The sequence below is a fragment of the Parasteatoda tepidariorum genome, chromosome 11, assembly GCF_982258835.1.
Source record: "Parasteatoda tepidariorum strain Cologne lab strain chromosome 11, Ptep-v5.0, whole genome shotgun sequence".
Classification (NCBI taxonomy): domain Eukaryota; kingdom Metazoa; phylum Arthropoda; class Arachnida; order Araneae; family Theridiidae; genus Parasteatoda; species Parasteatoda tepidariorum.
The window spans coordinates 91,074,059-91,088,415 of record NC_141765.1 but is presented as its reverse complement, the minus strand read 5'-3'; the positions used below and the strand labels follow the sequence as shown (position 1 = coordinate 91,088,415).

Below are 14,357 nucleotides of genomic sequence, written 5' to 3'. Positions count from 1 at the left end.
CTGTATATATAAATAGCCCCATATCTCCCCTTAATGTTAACCTAGTAAAAAATTCCTACTCCTGAGAGTCCTGAGTTTGGACCCCGGACGTGGTCACAATTTAAAAATAATATTTAATAAAAAATATTTTTATTTATTTATTTATTTTACAATATTGAAACGTAAATATTTTTTTAAAATTTGAATTATTATTCTTTTCCTTACCTAAGTGCGTGATATAATAAAATTGTTAAAATGAAGAAAGTGTTGTTTTTTTACTATATATTTATTTATTTATAAATGCCAGATATTTAATAATTTAGCCTTCTAGCTTCCCTGAGTTTTTGTACAACGAATTTAAAAGAATATAATACAGGACATGTGTCCGATTCTTCCTAGTTCATAGGTTGTCAAGAGTTACATAAAATACAATTAGGAGAAGTCCAATTTTAAACAAGTGAGCACAAAGACAGCCATGTTAAAAGACGAAATATCGCATCAGCAGAAGCTCGAGGAAAATCCGGAATAGTGGAAGCCAGATATTTCGAAGATCATTTGCATAATTATTAAGTAGTAGTTTATGTCTTGTGTTAAATTCCAGTTTTATCATCCATTTTGCTGAGTGAAACACAGTCTTTAACTTTTGGAGATTTCGTTAGGAAGTTTTCATTCTCTTCCACTTACCGTTGAGATGGAACCCACTTTAAAACAATAGTCCCCATCAGGTATACGTTTCGCATTTTATTACTGGAAATAGTCTGTTGAGCAGCTTTGGAATCAGAAAGAATAAAAATTTTATTAAGGATTTTTCTTCTGGAAACAATCTGTTCCAGAGTCACGCAAATGGCCTTTCCTTCGAAGCAAGTGGTATTATTACCTACAGCTCCGTAAAAGAAAAAATAATAATAAAAAAATACTCATCCCGCACCCTCATCCATCAAGGAGCCACCAGTGCACACGTGAGCCCACTGGTCTTTTGGATATCGCTTATCAATAGTCTCGAGGGCAATTCTTGGTGGCTCATTTCCTTTTTATAGATTTACAAATCAAGTTCGAGGTGGACTTTACTGTCATTGTAATCGAGAGGGCACAAAGAATTGGTCAAAATCTGTGGGAGTGTGAACATTTATAAGATCTTTAATTACTTTTAAACTTCTTTTAAACTTTTTTTTTAATTTCCAATGGCAGAGAACTTGACATAAAGGGGGAAAAGGATATGAACAAAAAAAAAAAGAAAGAAAACAAACAAAACAAAAAAGTAATTGTCTCATTCGGCCTCGAGCCTCCCAATAACGCTCGACCAAGGAACTCCCACGAAGCGCACTGCATTGTGAAATGTGATGACCATCCATGATGACGTGATCCCCACAGAAATAACAAAAGGGGTCCGGGAGGACAACAATATTACTTTGAAACTAGCCTAATTAAATTCAACTTGGTTTTTTTAAACATTTACAGCTATTATAATCATAAGTTCGTCAGCTATGAGTTGTTGTTAGAGTCAGTTAGAATTTGCAGGGATAGAATAGGAGTGATCTTAATAGCTCCCGTAACAGCGCATTACCTCTTTCTGGTTTCTTTCAAGTTTTCTAATTGTAGTATAAGCAGCAGTCCCAAGGATTAAGTTGTAACAAGAGTTTTCCTGCTGCATCCCCATTTATAGCCAGCCAACCTTTACAGAACAGGCAATTTTCTCTCAACTTTGTCACTGACTGAAGCCACATTTTCCATCTAGTTAAATTAAGACTAACAGCAACTAAATAAATTGAGTTGCTGTCGACTGTAACTGTCCAGCTACGATAACGGAGCTGTGGCTGAAACTCTTGTCTATTTAGGGTAAAATAATGGCAGCTTGTTATGTGACTTTCAATAGATCAAAGTTGCAATAAAGTTTCTCAGTGTATATCTCAGTTTGTATTCTTGACTCTCAAAATCTGGGGATAGCTGCAGTCTGGAAAATTAAAATAAATAAAAATTGTTAAATAAATATTAAAAATTACCTTTAGGCAAATGAATTTTTAATTTCCTTTAAATATGGTGAAATGCAAAGAAATCACTGTCCTGACCAGATTGTGACTACATTTTGATGACCTAGAAAAGTTATTTGTGCCAAAGGATATGTCAGAGAAAGATTACATTTATGTGTCTTTCGTAACATCATCTACACTAATATATAATATAGAATCATTGAGGTTGATTAGATCAAATGTTATTTAAGAAGTTCCTTTTTTTGCTTACTGTACACTCATTAATATTTAATATTAATGCTTTAAAACAGTTTTAACAAAAAGAGTTTAGCTAAATCTAAAACATGGTGCCCTAAATTCTAAGAAGTAATTTTGAACTAGTTTTAAAAATAATTTTGATAAAAAAATTGAAAAATGTACATATTTTATTGCTATAGAATAAGATTGATTATATTTGGAATAGCGTATCGGGTCAATAGCTTCTAAAAATTTTTTGCTGACCTAAATTTTTTCCTGTTAGACGAAATTTCTTCCTGTTTTACATTTGCATAAATGTTGCTGAATTTCCAATCATTATTTTAAAATGTGGGTGGTTATGGGCTGAATGGCATAAATCCTAGACTGTAAAAGGAATGTTGAATTGAGTAAATTCGCATTACTAGGGCGACCCATTATGATTACCAAACCGTGAAATTACATGAGTAGTGAATCAAAATATTGCTCACAAAATTCAAACACGTTGTTTTATTTTTATAAACCCTAAACTATCAGCTGTTTTAGTGCCTTCAATATTTATTTCACAAATGGCACAAAATTCAAATCCTGTGTAAAATTTAAAGACATCAATAAAATTCATTGACTGCTTTATTAGTGAGGTGGTTTCGTGGTCCTGAAGTTATTTTTAAAAAGAAGACCCAATTAGTACCAAACAAAACTACTTTTGTATTAAGATCGTAATTTTTTTTTGAAACTGTACTTGAATCATTCATTTGCGGCTATTTTATTTGATCATCCAACACAAATGATAGTAAAAGAATACAAAATATTTAATTCAAAATCGACAAAACCATCTTTGAAAGAAACGCGCTTAAGAGCAGCAGAATTTTCAAAAGAAAGAATAAATATAGCAATAAAGAAAACGAAGGAAATAAAAATTAAAATATGACCACCAAAGCCGACGTCTTCAGGGGGTACCGGCCTCGGAAGCTATAAAACAAAACCTTTTCTATTGAGAGAGAGGCCAAATTAAATGCCGAAATTAAATCTCTCAGTACCCCGAAGGTTTTGTGTAAGTCCAGGAAAAAATACATGAAATACATAAAACCAATTCAGAAAAGAAATTCAAACAAAATCTTGAGAAAATAAAAACTCACATTAAACCGGTCAAACAGCGATTTCACAAACAAACTAAATGCAAAGGAAACACTTAAAACAAAAGAAAACAACGCCCTCCATTAAAATGAGCATAATGAAAAAAAAGAAGAGAAGTAAAAGAAAAGATTACGTAACAAATTAATATTAACTGGGGCTGCTCAGTTAAGACTTGAATTGCGCCCTGTTAAAAGAAATAAAAATCTAGTATTCTTCAATCATTTTTTTAATCAAAAAATTAACATTACGAAAGTTAAAAGAAAAATCATTATTACTCAAATTATTCAAAAAATTATTCACAGCCTCCTGAAAACTTTCAACGTTATTGCAAATATTTTTAATCCTTACCAATTGTGAAAAAACTAAATTTTTAAAAATTTTATTATGCAAATTAGTATTAAAGTTTCAGAAAAAAATAACTTTAAATTTAAAAGCTTTTCTTTTATCAAAAACACCAATTTTAATTATTTTATCAACAATATCAATTTTAAAATCTAAATATTCAACATTTAAGCAATTCTCATTAGTTTTCTTCAAAATCAAATCTTTAGGATAAATACTATAAATAAAATTAAAATTATCACAATTAAACAAAATCAAATCATCAATATATCTAAAAGCATTAAATTTATTATACTCAAGAAATTTAGCTTCAAAAAAATGCAAAAAAATATTAGCAAAAGCACCAGAAAAGGAATTACCTTGTGGAATTCCAATAATTTGCTTATAAAAATCTAAGCCATTAAAAAGAACATTCTCAAAAAGATTAAACCTACATAAATCCAACCAATAAGACTTATCAATTTTCTCATTAAATAAATACTTATCGAAAATTTCGCTACAAATTTCAATAATCTGTTCATGTGGTATACCTGTATACAAATTTTCAAAATCAAAAGTATTAATGCTAGAAATATCATTATTATTAATATAATCCAAAACTTTAACATTACTATCTATAACAATATTTTTCTCTTTTTTAATTTTAAGTAAAATAATTTTTAGAAAATTAAAAAACTTTTTACTAATATCAGAATTGTAACAATTAGTACCACACGCAATAAACCTAAATTTAACCGGACTTTTATGAAATTTAACAATAAGAAATAAATATGGAAATGTAATCCTGTTTGACCTAAAATTTTTTTTTTAACTAAATGCAATAATTCTTTTTTCAATAACTTTCTTATCTTTTAATTTTAAATAAGTATTATTAGCGTTATGTTCACCAATAATAATTTTTTTTTTAAATATTTACACATAATACAAAAATTATTTGATACTTTATCAACAACAGTAACAATAAATTTATCTTTAGGAATTTTAATATTTCTAGACAAATCATAATCTATAATAGTACCACTAGGATATGAACTAAAACAGGTATTAAATAAATTAAATTTAACTTTTTCAATAATTTTAGCTTTCCACTCTGAAAAACCCTCAACGGGCCAATGATATTTTCTGGAAATTTTTGCTACAAAAAAATCAAGATCCTTTTTAATGGATAAAATAAAATCCTCATTTTTCTTTTTAAATCTTGTCCTAAATTTTGAACCTTTACTTAAAATATTAATAAAATCTTGATCACCAACAATCTTCAAATTTCCCGTAATAATGTGTCCATAATCATTATCAATATATTGAGAAAAATCCTTATCATCACAATAACAATCAAATTTAGAAATACAATTTAAATTTCGACTTAAAAAATTATAATTACATACCTCTTTTCTAACCGTAGAAGAATATTTATACTCAGCTGAAACCTTAATTTGCTTGAAAGGAAACATTCAGAAAGACCATGTATGGTAACTTAGACCATGTGTGGTAACTTAGCAATTTCAAATTTTTTATCATGAAAATTCATCGTGCAAAAAACCCTTTTAACATTAGAAACCTTTTTAAAGAGCAAATCAGTTTTATTAACACCAAGTTTTGATTTAATCAAATCCAAAACAATAAATTTAAAAGGTTCAGTATCAAATTTAATTTTAGAACCAAAATTAATAAGGAAATTTTTAAAACCAAAAATATTTTTTCTGATATTAAAAACAAAATGAGTGGTTTCTGTTGGAATTAAACTTTTCTTCAAATAAAGAAACATTTGCTTTTCCAAGAACTTTTATTTAGAAATCCATACACTTCTTGGAATTTATTTTCGAAAAACTATTGAACTGTATAAATCGTAATAACTTCAATGTCTATTTTGGTCTGAAAATTATTTATTTTTTTTCGTGATTAACTTATATACGTGGGTTGTGAACTGCGCAAGAACTCGGTTATCTTTAAATGCTCGCAATTCTATAGCAAATCCTCTTTTTTCACCAAGAACTTTCAACTATGTTTCCACAGACAATAACGTTTTTAGTTTTAATTTTTTGTATCAACCTATGGCAAAGCCAAGAAGTAGAAAGTGTAAGATTATGCGGTCAAAAATTAGCAGATTTGCTTAATTATATTTGTCAGAATTCTGGTGGTTTTCATTCACCAAGCCATAAACAAACTGGTAAGCCTATAATTTTCCACTTTTTCATTAAACTTTGTTAAGTACTGAAAAATTCAATGAAATTTTAATTGAAAAATTTCAACATATTTCTTTAAATGCTCGAAATTTTAAAGAAAATCCTCTTTCTCTGTCAGCAGCTTTGAATTATGTTTCAACAGTTGATAATGATTTTAATTTTATGCATCAGCCTATGGCAAAGTCACGAAATAGAAAGTGTAAGGTTATGCGGCTAAAAGTTAGCTGATTAGCTAAATTATATTTGCCAGAATTATGTAGGTTTTCATCGATCGAGCCATAAACAAATGCTTATTTTATTTACGTTTCATTAAACTTTGTTCAATGCTCAAAAATTTGAAGAAATTTTAATTTGAAAAATTCAAAATATTTCTCTGGAAAAAATTAAGATTATAACAATATTTTAAATACAAATATTAAAAAGTAAATTAAAAGAATGATTAGTAAATATAAAATCTGTAATTCTAAATAATACAGAGTCTTTCTTTTCGAGTCATGGATCAGTTGAATAGTTACTGAGTTATAAAATTTCAAAAAAGTCGTATTTTTAAATTTTCATTTTCATTCATTTCGATTTTGTATTATACCTTTAAAATTATGCAAAAATTAATAAATTTTTTACAATTCCATAATTCCTCTGTCATTATTAAATAAGTTTATTAAAAATAATATTTTGCGTAGGATTTCTTTAGGAAAAAGAGTATTACTGAATAAACCAGTTCTTACAAAATGAGCTTCTTTAACTCGAGAAATTTTTAGATTCGTTTAAATTTTACGAGGAAAAAAATATTCAAAATTGCAAGAGTTGCTCATTTATGCAATAATTGAAATTAATATTCAGAGACAATCGTTCGCTTTTGTGACTTAGAAGTTGAACTGCGGTTACTCCTCATATTTATGATCATGTTCATTCATAGAAAGTATATATTTTTTTTATCGAATTTAATTAGTAGCTAGCATAAGTTAATTTACATATTTAAAGGTCAACCTTCGGCACTTAGTAAGGAAGAATTGAACAAAACTGGATAGCTGACTCGGCATTTTTGACACAACTTTTGCTATTCTCATTAAATACCACAAATTACTGTAATTTCTACAGAAATCTAATATCGTACATTCAAACGACGAATATTTCTTAAAGTTCAACTCTTCTCATTATCGTTTGCATTTTAGAATGATTTTGCACTGGTTTTAACAATTATTATATTTAAAATTTTTGTTGAATTTCAAAATATCGTTGCTTTAAAACTGCATAGATATATTTTTCTCTGCCTAATTTTTTACTTCTTAACTGTTAAGATAATTTCTCTAGTATATACACAAGGAATGACTTTCAAAATAATTTAGTAGAAATAAGTTTTTCAGTCAATAATTTGTGAGTCCAACAATCATTTTCATGTAAACAGTATTTTTACAAAGGTGTCACAAATCCGATAAATTTATTATTGAGATTTTTTCAAACCCCTTAATCATGTTCTGAATAAGAAAAGATGTTTATTCGTTGCCTTAGAGAAATTTCTCGTTGTTTAATTGGGGTTAACATTGAGAAGTAAAATTTTTTGTCCATCTTAAGGTGTCAAGAATCACATTTCTTCAAAAAATTGATTACTTTTGTTTTCTTTTAGAAGAAAATATCTCAGAAAGATCGGAAGGAGTTGTTGAAGAATGTTGCAGAAAATCATGTAGTCAATCTACACTACTTTCATATTGTGCAGGACCGACAAATGAGGACACTTCTTTTCTTAATAATTTAAACAATATTAATGCAAATGAGGTACTTTTTCAAATTAATATTTAAAAAGAAATTGTTAATAATATAAACTGCCAAGGGGAAATTCTAATTATGCTTTTGATCCATTGAATTTTCACAAATAAACTCCAATTAACCTTTCGAAAGATCGTCATTTAATCATAATTTCAGATGTAAGTCGTGAATTATATTAGGCTTCATTTTCTTCTGATAAAGTCATACCAATGCAATCAACATTTTTCTAAAATATATTTAACTTGTCTTAGGTCTCTGAGAAATATCTTTGTTTTTGCGTAATTTACGTTAAAAATTTAGCATTTTCTAAATTGGTTTCGATTAGTTTAAAAAAAATAATATTGCATTTAAAATAGTAAAATGAAATTGCATAATTAATAAAATTACATTTAAAATAATTTAAAAGCAATCAAATGTGTACTTTTAACTGACTTGTTCAGAACCACAAATTGCCAAATTTTATTGCTTTGCATTTTTGAAAAAAGAAAAAAAAGTTTTAAAAAGTTCTAAAAATGATCAAGCACTATTTCTCTTAATTTAATAAAGCCTTTATTTTCAATCCTTTCTGAAAGATGTCAAATGACGCTCTCTCGATCACCAAAAATTTATTCAGCGTAAAAAATAATGACAAAAACATCAAGAAAACGTTAATCAAAAATTTAACCTAAAATCTAAGAGTGATCACATTACACAAATTAGTTTGTTGTAAAAATTTCCATTACATACCAAAGCAAATTTAAAACTAAATAAAAATAATAAACATGTTAATGATAAAAAAAAAAAAAAAAAAAAAAAAAACAGGAATTTAAGATGCAATATATTTTCAAGTAGGATTTACCCACTTACGGATGGGTAATTTTAGAAATCCAGACGGCGTTCCATATCTCCAACTGGCTGATATTTCTTCTAAATTTCTGCAAATTACAATTTTGTATAAATTACCAAAATAAATCAAATTTAATAAAAAGATAATTAAATCAAATCTTTTTTTTCTCAGTTTCAGTATAAACATAATCTTTTATTCATTTTTATCTGCTTAATATTCTAACTTCTTGAAGTAAAATATTAATTAACGTGCTCATAATTATAGCATTAATTAATTAATCAACATGCTCACACGTTTTATCTAAAAAAAGACAATTAAATAATCAAGGCTTAAAATTTTCGGATAATTGACATCCTTCTAATTATTTTTGTAGAAAAAAATTTCGCATTTCTAAATTTGTTTCAGTAGAAGTAAGTATGTAGGGTTTTATTAACAGTTTATTAGCATCTTAATTAACAGTTACATTATAATTATTACATTATGATACTTAATAAATAGTGGTAGTAACGAATAATTTACTTCTTGAAATGTCATTATTACTAGTATTTTGTTCTTTCCGACAAATTAACAATCTTTTAGCAGATATTACTTTATTTATATGGAATAGTAAGTTACTTTCAAAATATTGCTTGCTCCAGTTCATTTAATGTAAATTGATAGATCTATCTGACAAAAAAAAAAATTTTAATGACAGATGTTGAGTTGGTTATTGATATTTTTAAGAAATGATAAAATTTAAACCCAAAAATAAATATTTCATTTTATAACAATACAGTTTTATGGGCAAAAACAAATTCACGAGTTGATTAGAATAATTTTTTAATCCTATTTAAAATTATAAGACAGACCCCAGGTTTAAACTGTGGATCGATACTATCAGGTACAGTACCTTTTCAATTTTGCTTTTTTTCTTCTTTTAAAGCGAAAAAAATTGCGGAGAATTTTGGTATAAATCCCTTCTTCTTCAAATTAATATAAATTGAGTTTTTTACACAAAAGCAGTAGTTTAAAGATTAACTTCTTGAACATGCGATGAATCTCAACATTTTAATGGGATTTTCGTGTGACCGCCACTAATAAAATCACTGGATTATAAAATCAGCCGCTATTAAAAATTAAATATGGAATTATTATAATATCAACACATGTTAAAACAATCCTATAATAAAATCATTACCACTGTTTTGTAAAATCAAATTTTTGTTAGACATGTTTTAAAAAGGAAAAATATTTGAAATTTTGAAAACTTTCCAACAAACATAAAGGTGTGGCGATTCCATTAGAACAAAATGAGAAAGAATTCAGGTGGAAACTGTTTAGGAGTTTGTTTTTAAATGATCATCAATCTTTCAATAAAGTAAATCTATCTTCAACAGCATTTGATACTTTGAAATGAATTTTACAGCAAAAAGAAATATTGAAAATTACAAAAACTCTTAGGCTATACGAATCTATCCTTAACTTAAAATTTTGCTAATAAAATTCGTTGATATTTTTAAAACCTTCTATAAATGAAAAATTGTACCTCATGTTTCATTAAAATATGAAACATAAATCCAGTAAAAATAAAATATATATTAATCATTTTAACTTTTAGTATACTCGCAAGGTTTCAATTTCAAACGTTCTTGCCTATTCCGGTTTATGGAATCAGCTGCTTTAGAAAAAATTTTCCCACAACAAGCGTGATTTTGATTGGCATACTATTTTTTTTATATAAAAATCACTGAAAAACTCCAGAAAGTGAAGTAAAGAATAATAGTTGATGTTGTCTACCTTTAAATAATAAAAATTTTACGTCTAAAATGGGTAGTTGGAATAAACATGCGTTCTAAATTTATGCATTCAAGCTTCACTTTTATACTTAAACGAAATAAATTAATAAAGAAAATATTCAGAAAAATGAAGAAAATATCCAAAAAAGCCAACATCCACACTTAAACAGGGATTGTTTATTATAAACTTGATCTTTATCGTTTTCCTTTGGTTACTACAAAATCACAATTGTGGTGTTCTTTACAAATTTGTGGAACATATTAGTTTTCAAGATGACATAGTACGTAATTAAAATATTATTTATTTCCGTTGAACTAGAAATACCACTAAAAATAGAGTAAATATTGAAAAATGCTTAAACATAATTGGTTTAAATTTCACGAAACAATTAAAACTAATGTTAAGTACAAAAAAAAAGAAAAGATAAACACAATCGAGCGTAATTTATTTTTAAAGCAAATAAAATATTATAATCATAGCATTTCTGAGAATGGAAAAATTTTAAACTATATCGTAAAATAAAAAATTTGAACAAAATTTCGTACTTGAATGTGACTGACCACCCCTAGAAAACTTTTCATTGCAGCCAAATGCGCTGTACTTTTGAACCATTGATATTTCTTAATTGAAAAGACAAACAATTAATTGCATCAGATGATCGCTATACAAAACTAACGGAAGTGTTCTCAGTCAACCAGAAATTTAGGCTAAAATTATGTGACTTGTCCACAGCTCAGGGGTTATTCTCCACCCCAGTATGTCAACTCTATAATTTAGACAATTAAAATATTGTTCCTAATGTAACGTTGAATTGAATGAGACTTTGCACAAGTCGATAGAATATATAATTGAAAAGCGTTTTTATGTCTAGAAATACTGCTTTTCTAACGTGCGAATGTATGTACCCAAGAGTTATCTGAACATTTTTTGGTGAAACTTTTTGCGTTGAATTGAATGAGATCAATCCCAACCAAGACAACTGGAGTAATAGCTTAGAAGTTATAAGCTTTTTATGTACAATTGTGCGTTTGCTCTTATTTACACATTGTTATACAGACAAGTGAAGTATTGTTTCCTGTGTATTTTTCTCATTTATTTGAATGAGACCAAACACGAATCAATAGGACTGTCTGTATAGCAATGTAAGATGCGCAACTTCTAAACTATTAGTCCGATTGTCTCAAGTATGGCCTCATTTCATTCAGCGTAAAAAGTTACACCCAAAAAATGTGCCTTAGATGTTCAGATAGCTCGTGGATAGCAATGTAAAATGCATGCATAAGTACGTGCAAAAAAAAGTAAGTTTTAGACATAAAAAGGCTTGCAACCTCTGAATTATTTGTTCTATCGACTTATGTATACTCGTCACGGGATTTCGTGAGATTTTCATGTGCGGGTCCCTGAGATGTAACAAATCCCTTGTAATTCTGAATGTCTGGTCTGATCAAAATTTCGCCTAATTTGATTTTATTATAGGTTAAATAAACAAAATCGAACCTCATTGTTATCATTATATATTTTTAGGATACTTACATTGTGGAAAATCAGGAATTTGACGCAACAACTTCTTCATTCCTGGAATACAGCAACATTCAGCCTATAAATATTGGTCAAACAGTGAGAAATAGACCAATTTTTATCGTTTTACCACAAGCTGAGGAAATCAGCAGTGAAGATTTTAAAATATGACTCGAACTTTCTAAGCAGCAGAGATGACTTCGAACTGTTATTAAACCTCTTTTGAAAATTATTTTCCAAACATTGTACTTGTGATAAATATTTTTATAATTACTATAAGCTAAATTACTGTTCTTAGCTTATTAGTTTTCTGTTTGTATCAAGGCTAAACTCTATCAGTAACCTAACTGTCATGTCTAAAATGGATTGTCACAAAAGCAATGTTGCCTCTGATAGATTGGTTGTGCCATCTACATAAACAATGGTTGTCATTAGCTCCATTTTATCTGGACAAAGCTAACTTATAAAAGGAGATAAAATATGATTTATCACGTTTAAAAAATCCCAGAATAATGTAAAGCCATAACTATTAATATTTTTATAAATTAGAAATGTTCTTAATAATCACTTGTATAGTTATATAGTATTTAAATCAATGAAAACGTTTGAAGTAATAAAGAGAGTTTGAAACAAATATTGTTTTGCTTTAAAATAATTGCATGAAATAATTTCTTTACAACATTGTGTTTGCTTTTCAAAGGCTACTCGTTCAGTAAATCTTTTTTCTTCTATGGCAAACATTAAAATAGTATTAAATTTATAAATAAGATTAATCTTTTCTTGTCAAGTTAACTAAAAGACGTTCTAATTTAAAATGTTATGTAACATAAATGCTTAGTTTGTTTTTTTATTCGAGTTGATTATTAGATTAAGTTTAGGTATTGAACACAAATGGTTACTGTCAAGTTCAGTTTTGTTAAGTTGCTTTTTTACAATCAAGTTTAGTTTTAATATATATATATATATATATATATATATATATATATATATATATATATATATATATATATATATATATGTTGCTTTTTTGCTCATTCATTGATAACTGAATCTGTTATTATAACGTGTGTTGAGATCAGATAGTATAACAAAAATATTCTTCATTCATTTAAATATATCATAATAAATAGTCTTATTTGTACAATAATTACTAAGAAACCTTGTATATCACAATAATTTTTTAAAAATGTACTATATAGTACAGTTTGAAGAGCCGTCAAGTATTGTAAGTGTAAAATCCTGTTCTTAATTTTATTTCGTAACTATGCAATAAAAATTTAAATGATCATTACCCTTTTTTTTCTTTCAATTTTTCATTTTTTCAAGTTAAATGTTATAAACTATAACATTTATTGTGTTCCTAAATTCTTCTTAAAACAAGTTTTCATCTATAAAACTCAACATTCGAATGTCATTTTTTAAACAAGTTAAAGATAAGACTCTATCGATAAAACTCAACATTTGAATATTTGTTTTTGAAATAAATTACTATTCGAATAGCAAAATTTATAAATTACACACGTAAAACATTTTTCCGACCGAGAGCACCCAATTCAACGCACGAATTTTAAGAATAGCTCATATAAATTGTTTGTTAAGCTAATTACATTTGTTTTTTATACATTCCTATTATTATTTTGCAGTTATGCTTAGATTTTAGACAGAAGCTGTGATAAAAACCAAAATGACTCTTTTTCTAATCTGTTCTTACGTAGTAGAAGAGATTGCGCTTATTGGTAAAAGAGAGTATTGTATTAACAATAACTACAATTAAATCGTTAACATTATTTCCATTTAAACTAATTTGCAGTAAAATTTTACAAACAAATATGTTATTAGAAGCAAATATTTCAACTGAATTATTTAGGATTTGGAAAAAGGGAAATAACTTTAATTAAGGCTAAACATGGAAAAATAAACAGAAAAATTTACTTTTGATTAAATGGTTTTGGGACTCTTAAAAAGCTGCAATAATTAGACATCTTTTTGGATGCTCTGAACATAGCGTAAGTTTTCCTTGTATAGGCTCCATTTCTCCTAGCACAAGTAGAATGCTCCATTTCTCCTAGTATATGAACAATGCTTCAATTCTCTTAGCATAGGAACAATGCTTTTATTTCCTCTAGCATATGTACAGCGCTCCATTTCCCCTAAGAAATGAACAAAGCTCCCTTTTTCATATTGGTAGGAGAGATTGTGTGACCTTATCAATTAAAAAATAGGTGTACATTGCGCAAAATAAATTACAAAATACCCTGAATAACTCGTTCTAATTATCGATTTTCAAGTATTAAGTGTCAATCTTAATGCTTCCTGGGGAGTGACTTCAAATATGCTGATTTATTCATGTCATGTTACTATTAAGTTATTAAATCAGACGCAAAAATACACTTTCCCTGAATAAACACACACACATATATATAAATATATACTCATATATATATATAAATATATGCGCAATTTTTAAAAAAATAGCACCCATTCATGAAACTCATTTACTTAAAGATAATTTCATGCAAAAAATAATTTTTAATAATTATTTATGAATTTTTATTATTTAATTTAATACTGGACGAGAAGATTTTGAATTATGAGTCATCAATTTTTCATATTATATTAGTATACGTATTT

General features: G+C 27.3%; 1 protein-coding gene and 1 long non-coding RNA gene across 2 annotated transcripts in view; one reads left to right on the top strand and one right to left on the bottom strand.

Annotated features, from left to right (window-relative positions):
* Positions 1-14,357, bottom strand: part of LOC147801881 (uncharacterized) — a 287,387-nt gene that overhangs the window by 22,722 nt on the left and 250,308 nt on the right. The window lies entirely within an intron of this gene.
* On the top strand, positions 5,594-12,695 carry LOC107455798 (bombyxin B-2). Its single transcript, XM_016073511.4, has 3 exons — positions 5,594-5,826; positions 7,467-7,615; positions 11,733-12,695. The coding sequence occupies exons 1-3, from the start codon at positions 5,661-5,663 to the stop codon at positions 11,895-11,897; spliced, it is 480 nt and encodes a 159-aa protein (XP_015928997.2). The 5' UTR covers positions 5,594-5,660; the 3' UTR covers positions 11,898-12,695.